The sequence below is a fragment of the Vitis vinifera genome, chromosome 18, assembly GCF_030704535.1.
Source record: "Vitis vinifera cultivar Pinot Noir 40024 chromosome 18, ASM3070453v1".
NCBI classification, from domain to species: domain Eukaryota; kingdom Viridiplantae; phylum Streptophyta; class Magnoliopsida; order Vitales; family Vitaceae; genus Vitis; species Vitis vinifera.
In genome coordinates this window covers 9,324,691-9,351,969 of record NC_081822.1, presented here as the reverse complement: position 1 = coordinate 9,351,969, position 27,279 = coordinate 9,324,691, and the positions used below count along the sequence as shown (strand labels likewise).

Sequence of the window (27,279 nt, the reverse complement as noted above, 5' to 3'; positions counted from 1 at the left end):
ATATATATATATATATATATATAAAGAAAAAACTACCCAAGTCATTTAAAATAAAGTTTGTTCCTTGATTTTTTAATATTATCGAGTTCTATAAATTTTTAGCACTAGTCAAGTTGGTTTTTAAGTTTTAAATTATTTTTAAAAATTAATAAATTTTATGCATCAAGTATAGTTTGATTTAAAATTTTTTTGTTAAATAAAAAATTATAAAGAAATTTGGAAAAACATACGTTAATTTTAAACAAAAAATCATATTTAAAGATTTTTAATATTAATATTAGATCGTGGAAAGAGAAAAAAAATTAATATTTTACTTAATTTTATTTATTTTTATGATTTTTTTAAAATTCTTTTATTATGAAATAACTTCTACTTATTCTATAGAAATGATTTTTTATTTATATTATTTTCAAAAATAAAAAATAGAGGACAATATTTAGACGATTTTATGAAATTTTATAAGTATTTTTCTATTTTTTAATTATTTTTTATTTCTATGGTCAATTAGACTCTAATATTCTTATATTTTGATTTCACTATTAAAAATATTTAAAAAAATTAAATATGATTAAAATTAATTAAAAATGTATATATTTTAAAATTATTTAATTTTATATAAAAAAAGTGAGATAAGTTGAAAATAATTTATTAATTCTATTTTATTTTTATCTTTTTCCTCGTATTTTCTCGAACTACAAACATAGCGTGACCTTCCTTCTCACCACTTTCTATACAGTTGGGATGGCAGTTTGGAGAGGGCAGCTGCGACTGTGGGCGATGACGTGGAAAATGAAGGCAAGTGGAAAGGACGGTGGCGGCGGTGGGCGGTGCCGACTGGAATGTTTCAGCCTATGAATTTTTTACCAAAGTTGGTCAAAGATACATAAGACTGCATTACTCGGGAACCTGGGCTGTGATATTGGCAGCGGACCTTGCTAGACCCAGGTAGGCCCAATAGTTGATATCCAATGAGCCCAAGGAGAAGAGGGTGCTGAGATAAAAAATCCAATTCAAACAATCAAAATTGAGGACTGACACAAGTAGAAAAAAGAAAACCTGAAGGAGTCGTAAATGGGAAGCAATGCGGCAATTGAATTAGTAAATTGTGATGTGGGGAAGCAAAGTGATGGGGTGGTGGTGGTGTTCTGTTGAACTTTGAAGGGAATATCCCATATTTCGGTTCCTCACAAACGAATCCAGATGCCAAGTCGGTTCCTTAGAAAAATTCCTGTTCCTCTCTCTCTTATCTCTCTTTATTGCTACCACAGGCACCCTTTCTCTTCCTTTCATTCCTCTTTTCAGGTACCCTTTTCTCTCTCTCTCTCTCTCTCTCTTTCTCTCTCTAGGAATTTGTGTTTTTTGAATTACGGTAGGATTACTATCTCACCACTGATCATTTTTTGGTTTGATTTTTTACTTTGTTTCTGAGTAGAAATGTTGTTGCTTTGAGTTCTTGGGCACTTGATTTTTGTTTTGCCGAGGCTACATGCTATGTTGTGTTGGGTCTGGAAGCAAACCCTAGTATACTGTTCGATTGCTGGGAAAAGGTGGGAAAAGTAATGAACCTGCCCCGGTAAAAGGATTAGGGTTTGAACATTCCAGTTTCTTTCATGGTTAAGACTAGAGACGACTAAGGCCTCCATGCAACTGAACCTAATCCCAACTATTTTGTAAGGTCCGGGTGAGGGTATGTGTATGCGTTTATCGGAAGGACAAACAGCAAGAGCATAAGGTTTAGAATTTTGTGTTTTTTATTTCTTATTTCGGCTGTTTTCTTGGCAATCAAGCAGGTTTTTTTCCCTGTTGTTTGGTCAGTGCTTTTGCTTTTCAAAGACAAACCCTAATTTGACTGTTATATAAGTTTGGGAATGTTTCATTTCAGAAGAAACGGGTAAAGCATACAATGCACGCCACATAATTACTTGAATTAGTCAAACAGAGTACACATTAGAATTACTCATTACCATGCTGGTTTCTCTTCTCATTCATTTTCGGTAATTGTTATTTTGTAAATGGAACCGATCACTGAATATTCTACTTAAATGCTCTATTTGTTTCTTGGGTAGAAAATGACAAGAAAGTGATCGACAAATGAGGGTTTTTTTAATATTTTAAACATGATTTTTTTCTCAATTCTTTTGTTTGGATTTGTGTACAGGATTCAGGAACCGGCTCTTTGGTGTCTTTGGTGCTTACAAAGTGTTGTTTATATGTAAGAGTTTGGATCAAGTGAAGGGAAGAGAATTAGTACAAGATTGCTTAACGGGATCTGATAAACAGTCTGTTGGTTTACTAGAGACACTTAAAATGGAGAGGGTCAGAACAATTCTGACTCATAGATATCCTTACCCACATGAGCATTCCCGTCATGCAATTATTGCTGTAGTTGTGGGTTGCCTCTTTTTTATCTCGTCTGATAATATGCATACTCTTATACAGAAGTTAGATAATAATATTAAATGGTGGTCAATGTATGCCTGTTTGCTTGGTTTCTTCTATTTCTTTTCATCTCCATTTATAGGGAAGACAATTAAGCCGAGTTATTCAAATTTTAGTCGGTGGTAAGTATTTTGCTCTCATGTATTTCTTTTGCTTGTGTTTTTATTGTACCTCCACGTGTACTCATCTATTTCTAATTACAATACAGGAAATTACTCACATTGAGCTAATTGTCTTGGTTAACCTTTTTTTGGCAGGTATGTAGCCTGGATTTTAGTGGCAGCTATTTATCATCTTCCTAGTTTTCTATCAATGGGAGTGGATATGAGGATGAATCTTTCTTTGTTTTTGACAATATATGTCTCATCCATCCTGTTTCTTCTTGTTTTCCATATTATGTTTCTTGGCCTTTGGTATATTGGTCTTGTTGCACGTGTTGCTGGAAAGAAGCCAGAGATCTTGACCATCATTCAAAATTGTGCTGTAAGTCCTGATGACATGCTGGTTGCTTACACTAGATGTTTTCTTTTTATCACAGCCTTTGGCTTTGCATGTAAAATTCAGAGCCTTGTTCTGATGGCCTTATTCTCTGTGTAGGTTCTAAGTATAGCCTGCTGTGTATTTTATAGTCATTGTGGTAATCGTGCTATTTTGAGACAAAGACCATTTGAGAGAAGGAATTCTGGTTGGTTTTCTTTTTGGAAGAAAGAAGAGAGAAACACATGGCTTTCAAAATTCACCCGCATGAATGAGTTGAAAGATCAGGTCTGCTCATCTTGGTTTGCTCCAGTTGGTTCTGCCAGTGATTACCCGCTTTTGTCCAAGTGGGTTATTTATGGGGAGGTACCATTAGAAGCCATTCTGAGTTTTATTATGTCTGTTAGTTCTCATTTTTTTTGTCACTTATCGTTATTTTTTTTGCTTTCTCAGTTGGCTTGTACTGGCTCATGTCCTGGTTCATCAGATGAAATCTCTCCCATATACTCATTATGGGCTACATTTATAGGCCTCTATATTGCCAACTATGTGGTGGAAAGATCATCAGGGTGAGTAGTCACTTACAGTTTTTGGTTGTATAAAATATTGTGATTGTTATGTCTTGATATTAATTAGGAGTCACAGAATCCTCTTCCTCAGTGTGTGGATACATATGCATATAATTTTTTTTTTGAGATTTTATGGTTTTTTCCTGGAAAAGTACATTTTCATTGATGCTATTGAATTTTGTCTATTTAAAAGCGTTCTTAATTTTATTTATTTTTTATTTTTTAATTTGGTGTTTTTTGTTGGTGTTTTAGAGTGGGGTAGGTAAATGTTGGTGTGGTCAAGGAAGTTTGTTGTTGGGTTGTGCTTTTAAGCAACTCCATTGGTGTTTACTTTTTATCGTGCCTCTATTGTTTTGATTGAGGAGAGTAGTTAATTAGTGCATGAAGGTTGATATTTTTATTTTTTCGCCCAATTTTTTAGATGTGGGAATCCTGTTGACAAACCTGACCAAAGAAAAACTGCATCCATGACCTGGATGATATTAACCATTTGGTTGGTGGAGCTTTCACCCTCCTTTGGTGGAACTCGTGCATTTCCCTTTTTAGGAGGTGGAATGAATGGAACTTATTCTTTTGTTAACATATGCCTGCTGCCCCCAATTTTGGCAGCAGAATAAAATGCATGGATATGGTAGTAATATATAGTAACCATTGTCTAAGATTCTTTTAAGTTCAATCCCACATTTCTTATTATTTTTTGCATCATGTCCTACTTCATTGATATCTGACTATCAACAGATGGGCTCTTACTCACCCTTTGTCAGTTAAAGATTATGAGGAGTTGAAGAAAAAGCAAATGAAGCCTGATTTCTTGGATATGGTCCCTTGGTATTCGGGGTATATGTTCAATATTCGTCATTTATTTAGTTATTCCTTTTTTTTTATGAAGAGGAGGGGGTTAGTTGGAAAGAAAATCTCAGTTAACTAGTTAACTGTCCTCACTTTGCCGATGCTTGTGTTGCAGAACATCAGCTGATCTTTTTAAGACAGCTTTTGACCTCCTGGTATCAGTAACTGTGTTTGTTGGTCGCTTTGACATGCGCATGATGCAGGTACAATTCCACATTCTTTTGCATCATGGTTGTTAACATTATGGTGTCCTTTTTTCTTTTAAATAGCAAGAATCACTCTCTTTCTCCCTCTCTCTGCCTCCCCTCCCCTCTGCCTCTAAGTATTTCAGGAAACTTAGCAAGTCCTGTGATGATGAAACCTCTTGTTTCCCTGCAAGAGATCTGATACTTCTAAAGAAATGAGAGAGATTTTTCTGTGGAAGGACCTATAAACAAATGTTTTATGTTATTTATTTCTAGTAGTTTGGGTTTCAGAAACTGTACAACCTTTTTTCACCAGACTCAGGAATGTGATAATAATTGGTCAAGAATTTTTATGTCAGTGTTGAAATTCATACTCTTTAAAGGAATAACCTTTGCTCGGCCCTGAGAAATATAGAGCTGTCTTGTTGCTATTATATCTCTCATCCTCATTGATTTATATCCAGTACTAAACGGAAAGCCCAAATGTAATCTTACTGTTCTGTTCCATCATGGACCATCATAGTTTTAGATATTCTCTCTCTCTCTCTCTCTCTCTCTCTCTCTTCAACTTCTTTGTGCATATTTTTGTTTCTTTCAACTTCTTGATGTTAAACTTATTAAGTTATTTATTCTCTCGAGTTGTAATATATTTACTTTGTACTTATTGGTAGTTATATTGTGATTCTTAAATGTTAAATGAAAAGTAAAATGCCCTTTCTTTAACTATTTGTGTGAAGAAGCGAACGAGAATTTTTGAGTTTTTCTTCTTGTGCCTTATGATACAATTCAAATCATGCTTGCATGTTTTCATCTTTCCCTTTCACCCATCATCAGGCGTCAATGAACAAGGCTTGCGATGGAGTTCCGCATGGAGATATTTTGTACGATCATTTTAGTGAAAAAGAAGATCTGTGGTTTGACTTCATGGCTGATACTGGTGATGGTGGAAACTCATCCTATACTGTGGCACGATTACTTGCTCAGCCTTCCATTCGGCTCAATACTAAGGATTCCTTTCGTGTCCTACCACGTGGAGACTTACTACTTATTGGAGGGGATCTTGCGTAAGCTGGACCATTTATTTAAGATCTTTAAGCTGATCTGATTAGATTAAATATTAAATGTCTATGGCTGTTTTGTTGTTCTGGAAATTGACAAATTGATACTGTAGCATAATCTTCCTAGCTTGAAGAACCTTCCATCCTAAAATACCTCAAGTGTGGCATAGGGTTAGTACTTGAGATATTTTCCTGAAAGATGTGGATTTTGAACTATTCAGTAGAATGATTCTACTGCCATTGGTTTTTTTTGGTAGACACTCTTTTAAATATGAAGAAAATAAGATTGTTCTGATGCTGAGATTTTTAATTTGTTTCTACCTCTTGCCAATTTTTATTTTTTGTGGTATACTATTTGATTAGTTTGGTATTCTATCCCAAATCTAAGTTTTGGATTTTAGCAAACAGAAGAAGTGTTAGGAATCTCAAGGGAAGAGGCTTTATTTACAAATTCTGCTAATAAAGAATTGACAGAAAAAGAAAAAAAGATTTTGAGGCCAGTGGAGAGGGAAAAGTGTGAAAAGCTAAAGAAGAAAAACTAAGAGTATCACCATGGCCACACTTGCCATCATTTACCACCACCACCACAACCACCACAACCACCACAACTGGTCCACCACAACTGGTCCACCACAAGCAATTTGTCACCATCATTGTCATTAGCAATTTTGGCCCTTAATATTGGATATCACTTTACAGGCCTTGGTCCTAACTTTAAGCTTTCTAGCTTTTTCCCTAAGTAACTGATGCTTCCTAAATGACCTCTATCATGTTTCTCATTCTCTTGCCATTCCCTCTTTAACCTCACATCTTGTAGAATAAGTTATCACATGCCAAAAGACTTCTATTATGTTTCTTATCCTCTAGCCATTCCCTCTTTAACCTCTTATCTTGTAGAATAAGTTATTGCATGCAAAATTGTGTTTGAAGAAGTAAAAAGAGTGCCTTTTCTGAGGGAACCGTTTTCTTGGTGATGGTTTCCAAAAGTCCATTTTCTACTTCCCTTTTGTTTGAACGCTCTTGATGTGGTCAACTTGTCTTGTTCTTTCTTTTTTGCATGTGAATTTTGCAGAAATGAATATTGAAATGTATATTTCTTTGGCATTTTTGAATTAAGGGCTTCAATGGGTCAGGCCTTTACTTCTTGAATTCTTTTGGTCTCATGTACTCAACTAATGCCCTGTACCAATGAGTATCGCTATTTCTACTCCTCGGCTGATAACTAGTTTTGGTTGCAGTTATACTTCCATTTTGGTTTGATTTAAGATCACCTTGAGAGACACTTCATGTGGTTTTTGCTTTTTCAGGACTTGGAATATGTGTGATTTTAACTGATATTGGTTGTGCTTGTGTGAAAGATTTATTCTACTGTCGTATTAACCCACTGAGACTGGATGAGGGATCTCTGTTCATACTTCATATAAAGCTTGTAATTAGGAATGCAGATTTGGAGGATATTGGTTTTGTGCACTTGTGCCCCTTATGTGTTAATTTTGGCCAGGTGTTTCTTCATAGTAGTACTTTAATCTATAATGGTCTTGAGTGTAAATTGTTTGTCATGAATTTTTCATTCAGCAAATTGTTTATATTATTTATTTATTTTATTTCTTATTTATTTATATTTTGGTTCTCTAATAGGTACCCTAATCCGTCAGCATTCACATATGAAAGGCGCCTGTTTTGCCCTTTTGAATATGCACTCCAGCCTCCTCCATGGTATAGAGTAGAGCACATAGCTGTAAACAAGCCAGAGGTACCTTGTGGGCTGTCTGAACTGAAGCAATATGAGGGGCCTCAGTGTTTTGTTATTCCTGGAAACCATGGTTTGTCTTAGTTCCTAGCCTGAGCTTCCTCTGGAAAGTTTTTTCACCTGCAAAAAGAGAAGATAACTGCTTGGGCTCAAATATGTTTCTGGCATTTTTAAGCCTATTAAAAAAAAAAAAGTTTCTGGCATTTTTTTTTTTAAATATTTTTATTTTTATTTTTATTATTGCTGGAATTATCTTAACTTGTATCTTATGTTTTGTTAGTAAATCTCAGGTTTTTATTCATTAATAAGTCCTCAATTTCCTTTGCCTAGATAGCATATCACTATGGTTCAACAAAATGTTTCTTTTACAGATTGGTTTGATGGACTTCACACTTTCATGAGGTACATATGTCATAAGAGCTGGTTAGGTGGGTGGTTTATGCCTCAGAAGAAGAGTTATTTTGCTTTGCAACTCCCTAAAAGATGGTGGGTATTTGGTCTGGATCTAGCACTCCATGCTGATATTGATGTGTATCAATTCAACTTCTTTGTGGAATTAATTAAGGACAAGGTATCTTCATTACTTTTTTCTTTCATTTTTTTTTAAATCACATTTTGATGTATTGTGATGCAAATATTACATGAATAGGTTAGATCAGGGTTCTCTGGCATGCTATATCATATAGTTTACTACATGACTATAGGAGAGTTTAACTATTATGTGTATCAGTTTTTATCTTTTTCTGTATCTACTGGATTGGGAAAAACATGTTTAAATTTTGAGGATTTGTTTCTAGAATATATAGAGGAAACAATGATGAATGTTATTCTCTTGACAGTCTTAATAACCTGTTTTTTTATATTTTTTTATAGTGTATTAATGAATGCAAAATGCGTATAAAAGTACATAGGTCATATACAAAGAGCACCAAGAAAAGAAGCAAAAAAAGGGGGGACACAAAAATACTCACTCCCTCAACAAAGACCCAACCAATCTATGAAGTCCACTAAAGGCATATAGCCTCTGCCCATGCACACCTTAACCCACATAGAGAAAGTGTTAAGGAAGATGTTTTTTAGTCTTTGATCTGATAATTCCTCATTTTTAAAACATCTCCGATTTCTTTCCTTCTAGCTTGTCCAAAAAATATATAAAGTAGTAACCCTCCAGGCTTTAACACTCCTTTTGCCTACAAAGGAGTTGTGCCACCCAAGTAGAGTCTCCCTAATCATCTTAGAGATAACTCATTGAATACTGAAAATAGAGAACACGAACTACCATTAAACTCTTGCCTTGTCATTATGTAGGAGAATATGATCAATGGACTTAGACTCCTCTTTGCACAAGGCACACCTGTTGACTAACGTCTACCCTTTTCTCTTCTTTGATCCAAAGTAAACACCTTGCCTTAGCAAACCTCCCAAGTGAAGAAACTCACCTTAGAAGTAATCCATGAGTTCCAAATAATCTTTCAAGGGAATGGGGTGGTACAATCTGTCTCCAAAAGAGAATAAATCCCTTTTATAGAGAAAACTCCTTTGCTATCACCCTTACAAACTACTTTGTTCTCCTCCTCCCTCTTCACTTCATGTTATTGGATTATATAAAGGAACCGTTCCATGTCAACCAACTCCTAGTCATTTAAATTCTTAGTAAAATGGAAGTTCTAACTTCCTTCTTCCCTTCTTTGCTCCCAAAAATAGCTACCACGCTGCTTTCAAATCAAATAAGGGAAACAAGGATGGGAAAGTCTCACATGAGGGTTCCTCACTGCACTACATATCTTTTCAAAACTTCACCTTGCTCCCACTGCCTACTGCAAAAGAAATCTTTGTTTTAAAGAAATCCCATTGCTTACCTATTGCTTTCCAAACTCGAACATGTAGGAATCTCTCACCAAACTTGATCTCCAATTCCCTTCTTCCTCTCCATACTCTTCTCTTATGATTTTCTTCCGTAGCAAATCTCTTTCACAAGAGTAACACCAACAGCACCCTATTTAGCAAAGAAAGAGAACGAACACCTAGACCTCCTTTCGCTTTAACTGTACAAACAATTGAAAACTTCACGAAGTGTATTTTGTTCTCTAAGGTCTCTCTTCCCCACAAAAAATCCCTTTGAATCTTCTCTAATCTCAATTTTACAACTCTTGGGATGGTGAACAAAGACATAAAGTAGATTCGTAGATTGGCTAGAGTACTATGAAGTGACGTGAGTCTTCTCTCCTTTGAGAGTTGTTGCCTCTTCCATAATGAAAGCCTCTTGTGAAACCGCTCTTCTACCTTATACCAGACTACCATTGACTTGTATGAAGCCCCTAAGAGGAGTCTTAGGTAAGAAGTTGACAACTTTCCCACCTTACAACCAATTTCACAATCCAACTCTTTCAAATTGTCCACCTCCCCCACTAGGATCATCTCACTCTTTTCCAAATTTATCTTCAACCCTGAAATGGCTTCGAACCACATGAGAAGCCAACATAAATTAGTGACTTGCTCTTGAGAGGCCCCAAATAAAACAATCGTGTCATCAACAAAAAAGAGATGAGATATTTCCTCACCTTCACCTTCCCTTCCCCTAACCTTGAAACCTGAAATAAACCCCCATCTTGTGCTTTCAAAAGCAAACTGTTGAGAGCCCCCATAGCAATCACAAAGAGGTAGGGGGATAGAGGGTCCCTTTGTCTTAATCCCCAAAGCTTCTGAGGAATCTTGTAGGGGAGCCATTAACTAAAATAGAGAAGCTGGCTGAAGAGATACACCACTTAATCCAATTTATCAATTTTTGCCCGAATCCCATTTTCCCAAGAATTGCTAATAAGAAGCCCCGATTCACATGATCATAAATCTTCTCAATGTTGAGTTTGCATTACAACCTCCAATCTCTCATTTTTAGCATTAAATCAATTGTCTCATTTGCTATCAACACTGCATCCAAAATTCGTCTTCCTAGCACAAAGGCATTCTAAAACTTGGAAACCACTTTACCCGAACCTTCTTGAGTCTATTGGCCAACACTTTTTTCAACAATTTTAAAAAACCTCCTACCAAACTTGTTGACCTCAAATCTTTAAGATCATTTGCACCTTTCTTCTTAGGGATCAAAACTAGGAAAGTTGCATTTAGGCTTCTAACAAATCTTCCATGCTCATTTAACTCCTTAAAAATGTTCAATACTTTCGTTTTTACAAACTCCTAACTAAAATGCTAAAAGGCCATCGAAAACTTATCCAGGCCTGAGGCTTTGTCACTATTCAACTCGTCAACACACTAAACACCTCATCCTCTGAGAAAACCCCCTCTAACTTGCTAGCCTCCAACCCTCTAGCACCTCAAAGGACAAAGCATCAACACCTGGCCTCCAATCTCCTTTTTTAGAGAGAAGGGTTTTAAAAGCATTGACCACCATTTTATCTCTCTATCTTCGGTAAGCCATTCCCTGTTTACTTTAATCTTAGCAAGGTAGTTTCTTCTTCTGTGAGCATTTGCCATCTTATAAAAAATTTAGAGTTTCTATTTCCTTCCTTAAGCCATATTTCTCTTGATTTTTGTCTTTAAGATGCCTTTTCTAGCAAAACCCATTTCTGGTATTCCTCCATTGCAGATTTCCTTGCTATTGCCTCCGTAGTTGACAAAACTCCTTCCCTCTCCTTAGCGTCCTAGAAACCTATCTGGTTCCAAGTCTCCATTTTCTTTACTGAGATATTGCAAAACACCTCTTTATTTTAACTTTTCAAGTACATCTTTATGGCTTTCTGTTTAGATGGTAGAATAAAATTGGCAGAACCTGAAAACTCCAATCCCAATCACCAACCCTTCAACAGATTAGGAAACCTTTTCCACCCTCAACCACATTTTCTCAAACCTGAAAGGGCTAGGACCATTTCTAAAACCCCCACCATCCAACAAAGCAGGGGAATGGTCAGAAACAAACTTTGATAAGATCCTTTGGATGACCCCTATGAAGTGACTTTCCCACCCCCTCATACACTAGGAATTGATCCAACCTAGAAAAGAGGAGTTGTTCTGCTCTCCACACCAAGTAAACGGCCCCCTTACCAGTGGTAGATCTCTAAATTCTAGCACGTTGATGATATCATAAAATCTCCTCATTGGAGTAGTCGACCTTAGACACTGTTGCATTCCAAGGAAATCTTACAACATTAAAATTCCCTCCTACATACCATGGATTGCCCCACAACCCTTTGATAGCCCCCAATTCCACCCAAGGACCCTCTTTGTCCTTCCTAGAACAAGGCCCATAAACCCCTGTAAAAACCCACACAAAAGCATCCTCACAATTCTTAATCCTGCAAGAAATGGAGAACTTTCCCACTTCCCACTTGACCAACTCTAACACCTTACTGTCACAAGACACCAAAACCCTTCCTGAGGCACCTCTTGCATTCACTGACCCCCACTATAAGAATCTCCCCACCCCTAGGCATTTGACAATCTTCATTGTCATCGATTGAATTTTGGTTTCTTAGAGACACTACATCTGCTCTTTGTGACCTAATCAAGGACTTTATTAACTTCCCCTTCTTTGCGTTATTTGCCCATCTCACATTCCAGGACAAAACTTTAAGAATCATTGATGAACCAGAATCATATCCCACGATGCTTTCTCCCTTTCTCCTCTTTTGGGAACACTACCACCATAGTTTATTGAACTTTCCAACTTTTTTAAGTTCCTTCTTAAACTTCAAAGAAGCAAAAAAATTCCTCCCTTTTCCACGCTCCCTTATCTTCACCTCTCTTATCCACTTCATCTTTTTCAAGAGCTTCAAAATATTTTCTTCAAATCCCAGGGTCGGCATGCCTAAGAAGTTTCTAAAGAGCTAGTGGACTAGTCTTCACACTGGTCCTCTCCTTCTTTTAGAGCCCCCTCAAATGACTTTGCTTCTTGTACCCACTCCTTCGTGGCAACTTCATCATCTGGAATCAACCCAACCATTTCCACATCTCTTCCATCTGCTAGAACCACTCTTAGAGGATTCCACTCAAGACAATCAGACAAAAGGTCCATCTTCCCTTTTGTAGACCTAGAAGCCTTAGCTTTTCCCTCCAAAGACTTGGCCAACACCCCACCCCTAGACGGAGAAGAAGAAGAAGAAGAAGCCCTTGACTCGAAAGGAAAAACAAAGCTAGATGAAGTACTTGGAAACCTTGAAGCTTCGTCGAGGAGGGCTTTGTCGGCTAGAGAGATAGGCGCTGACAACACCCCAACTTCACTGTCTAAGGAGAAGCCAAAACGGATGTCTTTTACCCCTAAAGAAGCCCATCCCAAATTGGGCCTAGCTTCGAGGCCCTCTTTCCTCTCCAAAATAGGCCCATCTACTAGATATGATATACAACCCCTATGTTGTATTGACTTACAAAATCAATATTGCTGTAATTTGCACTAGTGATGCCTGCTGCTGAACATGTATCAGACAAGTACACCTGAATAATTGAAGGGAGGGATTCTTTACTAGGTTTCACTAGATACTTTTTGAATTCATTACTATTGTATGATCATTTTAAATTAGTTGACTGTTAAATGCCCTTGTAGAAAACAATTAATGTTAAATAGATACTTCTTTTCATCCTGTTTTGTAGAAGCAAAAGATTGTTCACTATAATTAAGCCATGTTTCCATGTCCAGTGATATGGAGGTTTGATAGATATGAGGCCTATGCACTGTTCACCTAACATACATGCCCAAGTACATTTAATGCCTTAAAAGTGTTCTGGTCTTGACATTTATATTTTGTGAAGAAGGAGGGAATGACTATATTAATATCCTAATGAAAGTTTATAGGTCTAGTTTAGGGAGCACCTAGAGGTGGTGAATAGGTGTTTAAACCCTTTTAGCCCAGATATCATGTTCCTGGAGAAGGCTTCTTTTGGCAGACTGACTATTACATCATGTCAAGCTGTTACCATTATGTATGCTTTAGTCTTTAATGTTTCTTTTCTTTTTCTCTTGCTTCTTTTTTTTCTTGCTTTCTTCATTTTCCTTTTTTCCCCTTTCATTTTTAAGGTCTGCACTGAAGGTGGTAACAATATTCATAATTCAAGAAAGTAAACTAAAAATGTACCAATGTTCTCTTTCTCTTAGACTGGATGGATTGACAAATCTCTTTTCCCTTTTACTAGTTTTGTTCCATGTGCAAGGCACGTGAGCAAGATAGGTAATAAAGTTGATATTATATATATATTTTAATTATCTAATAAAAATTACAAAAAATAATTTAATAAAAAGTAAAACAAAAATTTTAAACTTTTAAACATTTTTAGGTATTTGTGTTTAAAAAAATATTATAACATCATGACAACTCTGCATATATTTATTTTATAATAAAAAATCTAGATATGAAATTATAATTAATTATTTTTTCATTATTTAATAAATAAGCATACATTATTATTTGTCCAATGAATATGAATTTAACTAGACCTTGAGGAAAATGTAAGTCATAGCAGTAACAGAATAAAAAGTGCATAGTTCAGTATCATAATTTTGCCAACATAAAAACCTAATTACTTAATACGCCTTGGAAAATATGACATATACTACCGCATTTTAATGCCTGGCACTCTTATGAGGATCAAAACTTAAAATGCAGTTAATGATAAACCAAGACCCTCCTTTTTTCCCCTTTCAAAAATGTCCTCTTTCTTGATTAAGCTAATATCAGATTATTAGTACTTGTAAACATGTATGAAATGACATAAGTAAAAACAATGTCCATAGACTAAATTTTAAAAGAAATGCAATGTGAAAAGAGGAATGAATGCTTGGATCAAAGACATGATAGAAAAGAGAATCCCAGCAGGATTGTAGAGCTCAAAGTTCACAGGAATTGGGTGGTTACCATAATTGCTCAGCCAACCATCAATTGTTGGCTCAAATGTAACGAAGAAAAATAAATTAAAGTTTTGGATCTTAATCTTGGCAATGTTCAAAATTCTAAAAAAACAAACTTCTTCACCCAATTGAGCTTAAATAAGTTATTTGACCTATTTTACATAAGCTTTTCAAGATATATCTTCATTTTTATTTCCTCTAGTTTAACGTTGTTAATGATTTTAGTCTAAAAATGCATACATTTCATTGAAACCAAAATTATTCCAAACAAATTAGAATCTAATCCGAATTGCTAAACCATAACTCACTAATTGGTGCTCAAAAAAAAAAAAAAAAAAAAAAAAAGAGGGCGAAAAAAACAAACTAAAATCTTCAATTGTAGATTCATTGATTGTTCACAAGCCTAGCTTGCTCACTTCAAAATTGATATATTCATTTTCAGTTTTTTTTTTTTTTGGAAATCAACAGAAAAGAGACCTCAGGATTCAAAATCATCTTTTCCTATTTTTCCTTTCCTTCTTCCATTTAAAAACAAAAATGCTAGCACTTCACAAAAAGTGATCTGAATTGTGACTAAGAATGTCCACATCTTGATTTTACTGAGCTAATCATTTCAGTACAAAATGGTAGCACTTTTACTAAAAAATTTACACTATATAAATTGCAATTCAGTCATGAATAGTTCAACCCTAATTTTGTGTTTGATTGTCACAAAAACATATGCAAAGGAAGAAAACTAAAATCTTTGGTTCCTAGATTATTTGTTGTTAACAACCCTACAAAACAAACTCTCAGTTCAACTGAACCATAAAGGCTTAGATCAAATTGAACTGTTTATTTTCTTGGACATCACAGAACAAGAATGAGAAGACTCAAAATCCTCGTCCTTTCTATTCCCTTGCCTTCATTTCAACACAAAATTGCTAACACTTTCTACAAACAGTGATCCGGATCGTGTATTACCAAATCCTAACGCTCTGTACATGTCTAAGAAAACACACAAAGAAAAACGAGTTCAAACTTTCAGTCCTTACTCAACGTCATTCAGAACCCTAAAACAACTGAGAAGACCAGAGGAGGAAAAGAAAAACTGAACTTAATTCAACAACTTTACTACGTAAACTCCAGTTTTTGTTCTCGTTTTTCTTTCAAAATAGTCCCAGAGATGTGAAAACAAGAGCGAAAATGCAATCTTCCTTCCATTTCCCTTCCTTTCCTTCCTTCCGCTCCATTTTCTCGACAAACAAACAATGGGTTAAGATCAGAAAAAAAAACGCAGAGGATTCCTACATTTAACAATTTGAAGGTAAAACATAGAAGAATCTGGCTTATATTACTGCAAAGGACCACCGATTGTTGTCACTTCTCCCTCTGAAGATCAGGGCTTGTACAGCTGTTTGTTTGTCAAGGTGGGACAGCTGCTGCAACAGCAGCAATCCAACTCGTAGCAAAGCATCAATGGCAATTTGGTGAATAATTTTAAAAAGAGAGGATAAAACAGGAAAGCAAAGTTACAACAAAAACCTCACATTCCGGCTTTTATAGTATAAAGATATTCTATTTAGGAAACCAGAGGTGTACAGTCTTGCCATTCCAACCCCTGATCTTTTAATTCTTCCACTTGTTCTATAGCACAATAAAATTGAACCAAATTACTATTGCAATGTGATTTTTTCAATGTGATCAACTGTTCTCATCTTGTTTGAATTAGACCAATGTGATTTTTTACCTGGTAATAGTTTTAGTTGTCAGTTTCAAGTTCCATAAACCTTCGGGTTATGTCTCAATTTCTGTGGGCTTGGTTTGGGAGGGTGGATGGTGAACTTGGGTGTGTTTGATAGCAAAAAGGAGAACTGTTTTCTGCTTACAGAAATATAAATATTGAGAATGACTTAAAAACATGTTACCAAAACTGTTTTTAAGAATATTTCCTGAAAATGGGTTATTTTTATGAAACATCAAAAATACTTTTTTCAATGTTTTAAAAAATGCAAGGTCACAATACTGTTTTCCATGTTTTAAAAAATGCAAGTTTGACCAGAGAAAATGGTCCGAATTAATTGTTTTCATTTTCTAAACTGAAGATGTTTGTGAGAAAAGTGTTTTCATCTACAAACAAGCTTGTATCCTTGTGTTTGTAGAATCTGGTGTTTGCTCCTTCAAGAGTCATCACTAGGGGGAGGGAATTTATCTTTCATGTCATAGAAAGTTCAGCGCTGGGCTGATTTAATTGGCCTTAACTTTTGCTCTTATTTCTTTCTTTCTTTTTTGAGTGTTCTATGGTATACTTACATGTATTTCCCATGCACTCCTGTATCCTAAGCTTGCCTGCTATTGGTCTGGTCTTTTAATAACATTTTATTTGCCAAAAAATTCTCGGAATTTCTTTTCAGCATCACATAAACATGTTCACCCTAACTTTAATATTAATATGTAAAATTCTCTTTGCTGATAACTCCTTAGAGCCAACTGTTAGATCATTGGATATGTGAGCTTTAACCTGTGGATACTGCTTCTTATTGGTTGAAGCCGACTCCATTTGCCAAAAAAATGATCTTATAACAGATCTTCCTTATCTCATTTACTGGGACTCCTACATTATTATTCTGTTCTTATTTCTGTTTTTCTTCATTCCTAAATTTTCTACTTACGGACTTAACATCTTCATCTCATGATATTTAACTCAGGTTGGAGAAAATGATTCTGTAATCATTATGACACATGAACCAAATTGGCTTCTGGATTGGTACTGGAATGATGTTTCTGGAAAAAATGTCTCACACCTTATATGTGATTATCTGAAAGGAAGGTGTAAACTTCGAATGGCTGGTGACCTACATCATTATATGCGCCATTCATCTGTTTCATCTGATAAACCAGTTTATGTGCAGCATCTACTTGTAAATGGTTGTGGTGGAGCGTTTTTGCATCCCACCCATGTCTTCAGTAATTTCAATGAACTTTATGGCGCTTCATATAAAAGTGAGGCTGCTTATCCTTCTTTTGAAGATTCAAGCAGGGTAAATCTGAAAATCTACAGTTCCATTGGCTTGTCAATACCAAAAATTTCATTTTATATTCCTTTTTTTTTCCTTTTAATTTCTCAATAATATGGTGTATTGGTCATTTGATGCAGATTGCATTGGGAAATATTTTGAAGTTCCGAAAGAAGAATTGGCAGTTTGATTTCATTGGTGGCATTATATATTTTGTATTGGTTTTTTCTATGTTTCCACAGGTGAGTTTCTGTTGGTTTTCTTATGATGTCTTGCCATATTGATTACCAAGACTCTGTGGTTGGACCCGAAAAGTGAAAACCTGATAATTAAGATGACTTTTTTTTTTTTGTCTTACCAAACTAAAGACTGTTTACACTTTTACCAGATCCTTCTTGGATGAAGAATTGTTTTTGACTGGCTTCCTCAATTACTTTCTGTTGAAATAATGCCAAAGTTAGGATTTTAATTTAGGAAAGTATTTTAGGAATAAAAAAGGAGAGATCATTTAGGATATTTCCTTATGATCCAGTTTCCTAATTTTAGGAGAGAATTAAGCTAGATTGATTTTTTTTCTTATTCAGTCATGTGTGTATATATATGTGTATGGTGTGTACCGAATATAATCAATAAAGGAGTTCAGAAATTCTTCATGGTATCAGAGCCAGTTTTCTGAAACCCTAATCCCTTCTGGCCACCTCTTATTCAGGCCATCATTCATTCCGGCCAAATCTCTCTGGCCATCTCTCAATCCGACCATCTCTCTCTCTGGCCATCTCTCATTCCGGTCATCAGTCCCTATTCTCAGAGTCAAGGGAGAAAACGCTTTCCGGTCGGTCGAATCGTCGTCAGAAAACATTCACCGCCGGCAACTTTTCCGGTGAACTTTTCCGGCAAACTTTCCGGCGACGGTTTTTTTTTTACACTGCAAGGAGCGCCTGGAGGAGATTTCCAATTTGTCCCAAAGCACCGGAACCAGAAACCCATCCACGCGCCGTCCACGCGCGTTTTTCCGGCCGGCGACTGCATCTCACGCGCCGGCGCGTGAGGGCGCGTGAGCCACTTTCCGGCGACGCGCTTCCTCCTCCAAGCTCGCCTGACGCCGACCAGCCACCCTTCTTACCTGTTTTTGCCATCCGAGCCCTGCACGTGCCTCTTTTGGGGTTCTTTTGCTTCCGTGGGCCTTTCGATCAGTTTTTCCGGCGTCCTCCGGCTATTTTTTCTCAACTCCAATCCTTGCACGTGCCTTGGGAAGTGTTCTTCTACCTTTCCGGTCCATGACAAAATACGGAATGGCATCATCACAAGTATCCAACGTCACGTCACCAGAATCAGGGGGCAGATCTGAAATTCCAAACCTTGGTGGCAATGATTCCTCTCCTATTCTCATCACAGGACACAAATTAAATGGCCATAACTATTTACAGTGGTCACAATCTGTGTTGCTGTTCATTTGCGGTAAAGGAAAGGATGAGTACCTCACTGGAGAATCAGCCATGCCAGAAACTACAGAACCGGGTTTCAGGAAGTGGAAGATTGAAAACAGCATGATCATGTCATGGCTTATCAATTCCATGAACAATGACATAGGAGAAAATTTCTTGCTGTTTGGGACTGCAAAGGACATATGGGATGCAGCCAAAGAAACTTACTCAAGTTTTGAAAATATTTCAGAACTTTTTCAGGTTGAATCAGCCCTACATGACTTCCGCCAAGGAGAGCAGTCAGTTACTCAGTATTATAACACACTCACAAGGTATTGGCAGCAACTTGACTTATTCGAGACTCGCTCATGGAAATGTTCGGATGATGCAGCAACATACAGGCAAATTGTGGAACAAAAGAGACTGTTCAAGTTCTTCCTAGGACTAAACAGGGAATTGGATGATGTTAGAGGCCGAATCATGGGCATTAAACCCCTTTCAAGTCTCAGGGAGGCTTTTTCAGAGGTTAGGCATGAAGAAAGTAGAAAGAAAGTGATGATGGGATCCAAAGAGCAACCTGCCCCAACATTGGATGGCTCTGCCCTTGCTGCTCGATCATTTAATAGTAGTGGTGGAGATTGTCAGAAACGAGTTAGGCCTTGGTGTGATTATTGTAAGAAACCAGGCCATTATAAGGAGGCTTGCTGGAAGCTTCATGGCAAACCGGCTGATTGGAAACCAAAGCCACGGACTGACAGAGATGGCAGAGCACACGTGGCTGCCAACTCTGAGAGCACATCTGTTCCCGAGCCGAGTCCATTCAACAAAGAGCAGATGGAGATGCTACAGAAACTATTAAGCCAAGTTGGCAGTGGCAGTACTACCGGGATAGCCCTCACTGCTAGTCGAGGAGGAATGAAGCTGTGGATAGTGGACACAGGTGCTTCTGATCACATGACAGGAGATGCTGCCATTCTTCAAAATTACAAGCCAAGTAATGGTCATTCATCCGTCCATATTGCTGATGGTTCAAAGTCAAAAATTGCCGGGACAGGTTCTATAAAACTTACTAAAGACTTATATCTTGACTCTGTCCTCCATGTTCCAAACTTGGATTGTAATCTTTTGTCCATTAGCAAATTGGCTCGTGATCTCCAATGTGTTACTAAATTCTATCCAAACTCGTGTGTTTTTCAGGACTTGAAATCGGGGAAGATGATTGGCAGTGCTGAACTGTGTTCCGGGCTCTACCTCCTCTCATGTGGCCAATTCTCCAACCAAGTCTCTCAAGCAAGTTGCGTACAGTCTCAGAGTATGTTAGAGTCTTTCAATTCTGTGTCAAATTCTAAGGTCAATAAAGATAGTGAGATTATAATGTTACACTATCGCCTTGGTCATCCTAGCTTTGTTTACCTTGCAAAATTGTTTCCCAAATTATTTATCAATAAAAATCCAGCATCTTATCACTGTGAAATTTGTCAGTTTGCAAAGCATACTCAAACAGTATATCCTCAAATCCCATACAAACCTTCGACTGTTTTCTCTCTAGTTCATAGTGATGTGTGGGGTCCCTCCCGGATAAAAAATATTTCTGGCACTCGATGGTTTGTGACATTCGTTGATGATCATACTCGGGTAACATGGGTTTTCCTTATGAAAGAAAAGTCAGAGGTCGGACACATTTTTCAAACCTTCAATCTTATGGTTCAAAACCAATTCAATTCCAAAATTCAAGTCCTCAAGCTAGATAATGCAAAGGAATACTTTACTAGTAGTCTCAGTACTTATCTTCAAAATCACGGCATTATCCACATAAGTTCTTGCGTTGACACCCCACAACAAAATGGGGTGGCTGAACGCAAGAATAGACATCTCTTGGAGGTTGCCCGGTGCCTTATGTTTTCCTCTAATGTTCCAAACTATTTCTGGGGGGAAGCTATTCTCACAGCTACCTATTTGATTAACCGTATGCCATCCAGAGTGCTTACCTTTCAATCCCCACGTCAACTTTTCTTAAAACAATTTCCTCACACCCGTGCCGCCTCTTCTGATTTACCACTCAAAGTATTTGGTTGCACGGCATTCGTTCATGTGTATCCTCAAAATCGTAGCAAATTTGCTCCTCGAGCAAATAAGTGCATTTTCCTAGGGTATTCTCCAACCCAAAAAGGGTACAAATGCTATTCTCCAACCAACAAAAGATTTTACACCACCATGGACGTCTCTTTCTTTGAACATGTCTTCTTCTATCCCAAATTTCATGTTCAGGGGGAGAGCATGAATGAACATCAAGTTTGGGAGTCTCGTCTTGAGGGTGTACCTTTTTTTCACTCAGAGTCACCAAATCCTTCCCAATTCGCGCCCACTGAGTTGTCCACACCCATGCCGTCATCAGTCCAGCCAGCCCAGCACACAGATGTTCCTTCTCCCGTGACCATCCAGTCTCCCATGCCTATTCAACCTATAGCCCCACAACTTGCTAATGAGAACTTACAAGTTTACATCAGGAGGAGGAAAAGACAAGAATTAGAGCACGGATCACAGTCAACATGTGACCAATATATTGACTCCAATTCAAGTCTTCCTGAAGAGAACATAGGTGAGGATAGGGCTGGAGAGGTGTTAATTCCCAACATTGATGATTCTACTCTGCCGATTGCATTGAGGAAGGGTGTTAGGAGATGTACAGATCATCCAATTGGGAATTATGTTATGTATGAAGGGCTATCACCATCTTACAGAGCATTTGCTACTTCTCTTGATGATACTCAGGTTCCCAACACAATACAAGAGGCATTAAAAATTTCAGAATGGAAGAAGGCAGTACAAGATGAGATTGATGCACTTGAGAAGAATGGGACGTGGACTATCATAGATTTGCCGGTTGGGAAGAGGCCTGTGGGGTGCAAGTGGATTTTCACCATAAAATACAAAGCAGATGGATCAGTTGAGAGATTCAAGGCTCGTTTGGTAGCTAGAGGGTTTACACAATCCTATGGGATAGACTATCAGGAGACTTTTGCTCCTGTTGCAAAACTGAACACTATCAGGATTCTTCTCTCATTGGCTGTCAATCAAGATTGGTGCTTGCAACAACTGGACATAAAAAATGCGTTTCTAAATGGTGACCTAGAAGAGGAAGTCTACATGGAAATACCACCTGGTTTCGAAGAAAGTATGGCAAAGAATCAGGTTTGCAAACTCCAAAAATCCTTGTACGGCCTTAAACAATCTCCCCGAGTCTGGTTTGATAGATTCACAAAAGCAGTCCTGAAGCTGGGCTACAAACAAGGTCAGACTGATCATACTCTATTTGTCAAGAAGTCTCATGCCGGGAAAATGGCCATATTGATAGTCTATGTCGATGATATTATTCTATCTGGGAATGATATGGAGGAATTACATAATTTGAAGAAGTATTTGTCAGAAGAGTTTGAAGTTAAAGACCTTGGAAATTTGAAATATTTCCTTGGTATGGAAGTGGCTAGATCAAGGAAGGGAATTGTAGTCTCTCAAAGAAAATACATACTCGATCTTCTTAAGGAGACCGGTATGCTTGGATGCAAACCAATTGATACTCCTATGGATAGTCAGAAGAAACTTGGTATCGAGAAAGAAAGTACACCGGTAGACAGGGGGAGATATCAGCGGCTTGTCGGGCGCTTGATTTATCTCTCACATACTCGGCCAGATATTGGCTTTGCAGTGAGTGCTGTAAGTCAATTCATGCACAGCCCCACTGAGGAACACATGGAAGCAGTCTACAGGATTCTTAGATATTTAAAAATGACACCAGGGAAAGGTCTATTCTTCAGAAAGACAGAGAACCGTGACACTGAAGTATACTCAGATGCGGATTGGGCAGGAAACATCATTGACAGGCGGTCCACTTCTGGATATTGTTCTTTTGTCTGGGGAAATCTTGTTACCTGGAGGAGTAAGAAGCAATCAGTTGTAGCCAGAAGTAGTGCAGAAGCTGAGTACAGAGCTCTTGCACAGGGAATCTGTGAAGGGATTTGGATAAAAAGGGTTCTTAGTGAACTGGGACAAACGAGTTCATCTCCAATTCTGATGATGTGTGATAATCAGGCAGCTATAAGCATAACAAAGAACCCCGTGCATCATGACAGGACCAAGCATGTTGAGATTGACAGACACTTCATCACAGAGAAGGTGACTAGTGAGACGGTTAAATTGAACTATGTTCCTACCAAGCACCAAACCGCAGACATCCTCACCAAAGCTTTACCTAGACCTAACTTCGAAGACTTAACTTGCAAGCTGGGATTATATGATATATATTCTCCAGCTTGAGGGGGAGTGTTGAAATAATGCCAAAGTTAGGATTTTAATTTAGGAAAGTATTTTAGGAATAAAAAAGGAGAGATCATTTAGGATATTTCCTTATGATTCAGTTTCCTAATTTTAGGAGAGAATTAAGCTAGATTGATTTTTTTCTTATTCAGTCATGTGTGTATATATATGTGTATGGTGTGTACCGAATATAATCAATAAAGGAGTTCAGAAATTCTTCACTTTCTTATATTGTTGTACTAAACATAATTTACTTTCATATCTAGTAAATTAGTATCAAATTATTTGTGACTGAGAAATGACTTTTGTCTGCTCTTTGCCTAGTGTAAGCTTGATCACATCTTGCAAGATGATTCATTTTCTGGTCACTTGAGGAGCTTCTTCAGTACAATGTGGGATGCTTTTATGTATATGCTGGAACACTCTTATGTATCATTAGCAGGTGCTATGCTGTTGCTAATGGCAGCAATTATATTCGTCCCGCCCAAACTATCACGAAAGAAACGGGTAATAATTGGAATTCTTCATGTTTCTGCCCACCTGGCTGCAGCACTAGTTCTCATGTTGCTGCTGGAACTGGGTGTTGAGACATGTATCCGGCATAGACTACTAGCAACCTCAGGTTAATATTTCATTGCCCCCTTTTTTGTTATGTATTTATTTTTTAAAATGTTTTCTTGTTCCATATGGCCCTTAAAAAAATAAGATGCTTTGAGCATTTCCCATATTTATGGTTAGTGTAACAGAAATTCTTGCTGATTGTATTCTTATTTTACATGGGAATACAAGTTATATAATGATCTAAATTTACCTATCAAAAAAAATAAATAAAACAAATTATATAATGTTCTAGGCATAAAATGCACATCCCAAGTCAGAATAGATTCTTTCATGGACAGCTAGACTGGATATTAGAAGAGCTGATTAATGAAGCATTAATATTTTAAAAGCTTGATTCCAGTTCATGACAATCTAGAAGTCCACAACTAGCCTGATATAATTATTAGTTATATTTTTTTGATAGGAAAAAATAAATTTATTAAGAAGTGTTTAAACAGGGTATGAAATGTAGGTACACAAGAAGTACAAAGGGTGCCTAAAGGCAAAAAGAAAAAAAGGAAAAACCAGCACCCTCCTATGAACAAGAACCCAAACAGTCGATGCATTTGAACATCGAGAAAGTCCTGCTTCAAGGGACTTTCTTGACTAAAGGAGAAGGGACATAAGGAATTTTTTAGTGCCTGAACTGTTTGCTTGGCATCTTCAAAATATCTATGATTTCTCTTGCACTAAACAATCCAAAACATACACTATGGCGCAGATCTCTGTGCCTTTCTCTGCCTTTGTCCACAAAACTTCTATTCCAACCCAATATGGTCTCCCTCACCAAAGAAGGATCCACCCAAGTAGTTCCAAAAGAGAAAAGAAAATCCCATAGACTCGTTGTTTCACAAGTTGATTCTTCTTCACTTTTGCAAAGGATGCACCTGTTTAGCAAAAACCAACTTCTCCTTTTAAGCTGATCTAAAGTATGAATCTTACCCTACACCACTTCCCATGCAAAGAAACCCACCATTGCAAGTGCGAAGTTAGGAATTGTCTCAAATTCCTAATTGATATATACATATTTTTTTAAAAGAATATTGTATACAGGGTGGATGAAGATGTGAGGAAGAATGAAAAACACTCAGGGAAAATAAGGGAGCTCATGGTTTAGGGTGTAGATACAAGGAGTACAGAAACATGAAATGTTTCACAAACTCAATAGTCGTATATGGTTTCTGTCTTTTGTAATATTCTCTGTGGTATAGTGGAGTGATCATCTCTCATCTATGGATGTAGGTATGGTTGGTCGAACCATATTAAAACCTCTTGTACTTTTGTGTGTGGATTATTTTATCTTTGTATTCTTGAACTAACATGTTTACATTGAAGCTTCTGATGACATAGCACCAATGGACCTAAATCTCTTTTGTAGGAAGGGCAACAACATCCTCTAATTTCAAAGAGGAACAAAAAAATTTAATTGAAAACTTACCAGTCTTGGAGCCCCTTCAAACTTAAGCTATCCTCACATTTCCTTGGCATCCCTCCCTTTTGAAGCCTTGAAAAGAGAGATCCTATCCTTTCCAACTGCCAATCATGCAATTGTCTCTGGAAGCAAGAGTTCTAAAGACTCTTCCACCTTCCAAACATCTACAATCCAAGGATCCTTTTAACATATTTATGGAATATAAGAGTGGGGAAAGACATGCACAAATGTGATTCATCACACTAATCATCATTCCAAAATTTAACTCTCCTGCCATCTCCTATCTTAAAGCTTGATCTTGCTGTAAAGCCCCTCCTCTATCCTTGCCATGCCTTGGATTTGTGAATTTGTATTTATTCTGTGGAGTTCATTTCTGTGACAACAATTCTCATTAAAATTAAAAAACTAGTTTCAAGTAATTGCTAGGCTAATTTGATTGTTGACTTTGAGTTGATGGTGGACTTATTTCAGGCTATCATACTTTATATCAATGGTACCGAACAGTGGAGAGTGAACACTTTCCGGATCCCACAGGCCTTCGAGCTCGTATAGAACAATGGACATTTGGTCTTTACCCGGCATGTATCAAGTACCTCATGTCTGCATTTGATGTTCCAGAGGTTAGAATGCTTTCTCCATTCCATTCATATAATAATAGGTCATCTTCTTTGCTATTAGTAAACTTGTGGAAATTCTCAGGTCATGGCTGTAACCAGGAGCAACATATGCAAGAAAGGAGTGTTGTCGCTCTCCAGAGGGGGTGCTGCTATATACTATGCTTCAGTCTTCCTCTATTTTTGGGTTTTCTCTACTCCAGTTGTATCTTTAGTGTTTGGAAGCTACTTGTACATCTGCATTAACTGGCTTCACATTCACTTTGATGAAGCCTTCTCATCACTCCGCATTGCTAATTACAAGTCTTTCACCCGATTCCATATCAATCGTGATGGTGACCTTGAAGTTTTCACTCTTGCAGTTGATAAGGTAAGGAACCAAAATCACTTAGAAGTTGCAATGTTCTACCAGTTATTTATAGCTTAGTAAGTTTTTCTATATAATGTTTTAGCATTCTCCAACATACTACTTATTGGTTACCAGCATTGCTGCACTGTTCTTGTTTCTGAACTACTGCTCATAGGTGGAGTTGCTTAAAGGTTTAGCTCCGGGGTGGGGCCTATCTGGATGTAGAAAATAGAAACCTCAAATTAGTGGTTAATATTTATATTTTGGTACTACAGTGGGTGTCTTTCCTGTTTGCCTGTTATTGGGAACCATATTAAACTTTCCCATTCCTCATTTTCTCATTATATTTTACATATTAAAATTCTAATAATTTAAACATTTTTAGGGGGAAAAAAACAACTAATGCAACCAAGAATATCTTTTGGACACAATTTAGAAATGTTAATTAAAATAAAAATAGCAGATCAAAATCTGTTGCCATGGTATTTTCCTTACAATTTTATGGTGTTGCCTTTTACCTTTGATGGCCAAACCATGGTAGCAACTATAACTGTCATCAGTTTATCATTTTATGATAATGAAACCAATCTCAAAATGAAGAGGGATGTTAGACTGATCCAAATCGTAGCTATGGAGTTCATCATCAATTGCTGCTTTAATTTAAAATTTCCAAATTGAACCATAAAGAGCTCAATCTGTAATGGAAAGAAATTTGGACGCAGAGTTTGAAAGTAAAGGAATATAAAAGTACCTAGGGTATATAAGTAATGCAAATATGTTTGTTAATATTGCCTTTTAAGTAGTTTTTGAATTGCAGGTGCCAAAGGAATGGAAACTGGACCCAGACTGGGATGGAGAACAGCCAAAGCAGCTTAGCCACCTTAGAAAATTTCCTAGCAAGTGGAGTGCAGCTACTCCTCAGCAGGACCCATTAGCCACTGTTCGGATTGTTGACCACTTTGTTATTCAACAAACGGGGAAACCTGATTTGGAGACAAGAACTGGGCCAGTTACTCATTGACCTGGGCGTTAGAAATTTGTAACATCATTGTAATGTTCATTTTTTTTTTCTAGAAGCGATGGAAAAAAAAAAGAAGGGAAATAGTAGTGTTGTATGGTATGGAAATGATTCCATCTTGAATACATTTTCCGTGGTGGTTTGCAGTCTCTGGAAATCAGAGAGTGAGGGCACTGCATTTTGATTAGTCCCGCATGGGTGCTGATGCATGCTCACTGTAAAGATTGTATGATCTACCAATTCATTGTTCAATTTGTCTCAGGGTGTTGCCACCCTAATACCCTTGGAAGGAACTACAGAAATGACTTGTTCCTGCTAAAAAATATTTTTACCTCTAGTTTTGACGCAAGAG

General features: G+C 37.1%; 1 protein-coding gene across 2 annotated transcripts; it reads left to right on the top strand.

The window, feature by feature from the left end:
• Positions 1-736: 736 nt before the first annotated feature.
• LOC100267859 (uncharacterized) lies at positions 737-27,264 on the top strand. 2 transcript variants are annotated; one of them, XM_010666286.3, is made up of 16 exons: positions 737-1,302; positions 2,159-2,561; positions 2,697-2,922; positions 3,037-3,282; positions 3,370-3,485; positions 4,224-4,322; positions 4,450-4,537; positions 5,354-5,583; positions 7,216-7,400; positions 7,699-7,898; positions 16,868-17,200; positions 17,317-17,418; positions 23,239-23,536; positions 25,418-25,566; positions 25,646-25,930; positions 26,727-27,264. In XM_010666286.3, exons 2-16 carry the CDS (start codon positions 2,308-2,310, stop codon positions 26,928-26,930), a joined length of 3,015 nt encoding a protein of 1,004 aa, XP_010664588.1. In that variant the 5' UTR covers positions 737-1,302; positions 2,159-2,307; the 3' UTR covers positions 26,931-27,264. The 2 variants fall into 2 exon arrangements, with proteins under 2 accessions (XP_010664588.1, XP_010664589.1); XM_010666287.3 differs by lacking the exon at positions 737-1,302 and having other exon boundaries at positions 2,454-2,561; positions 2,648-2,922.
• Positions 27,265-27,279: the final 15 nt, after the last annotated feature.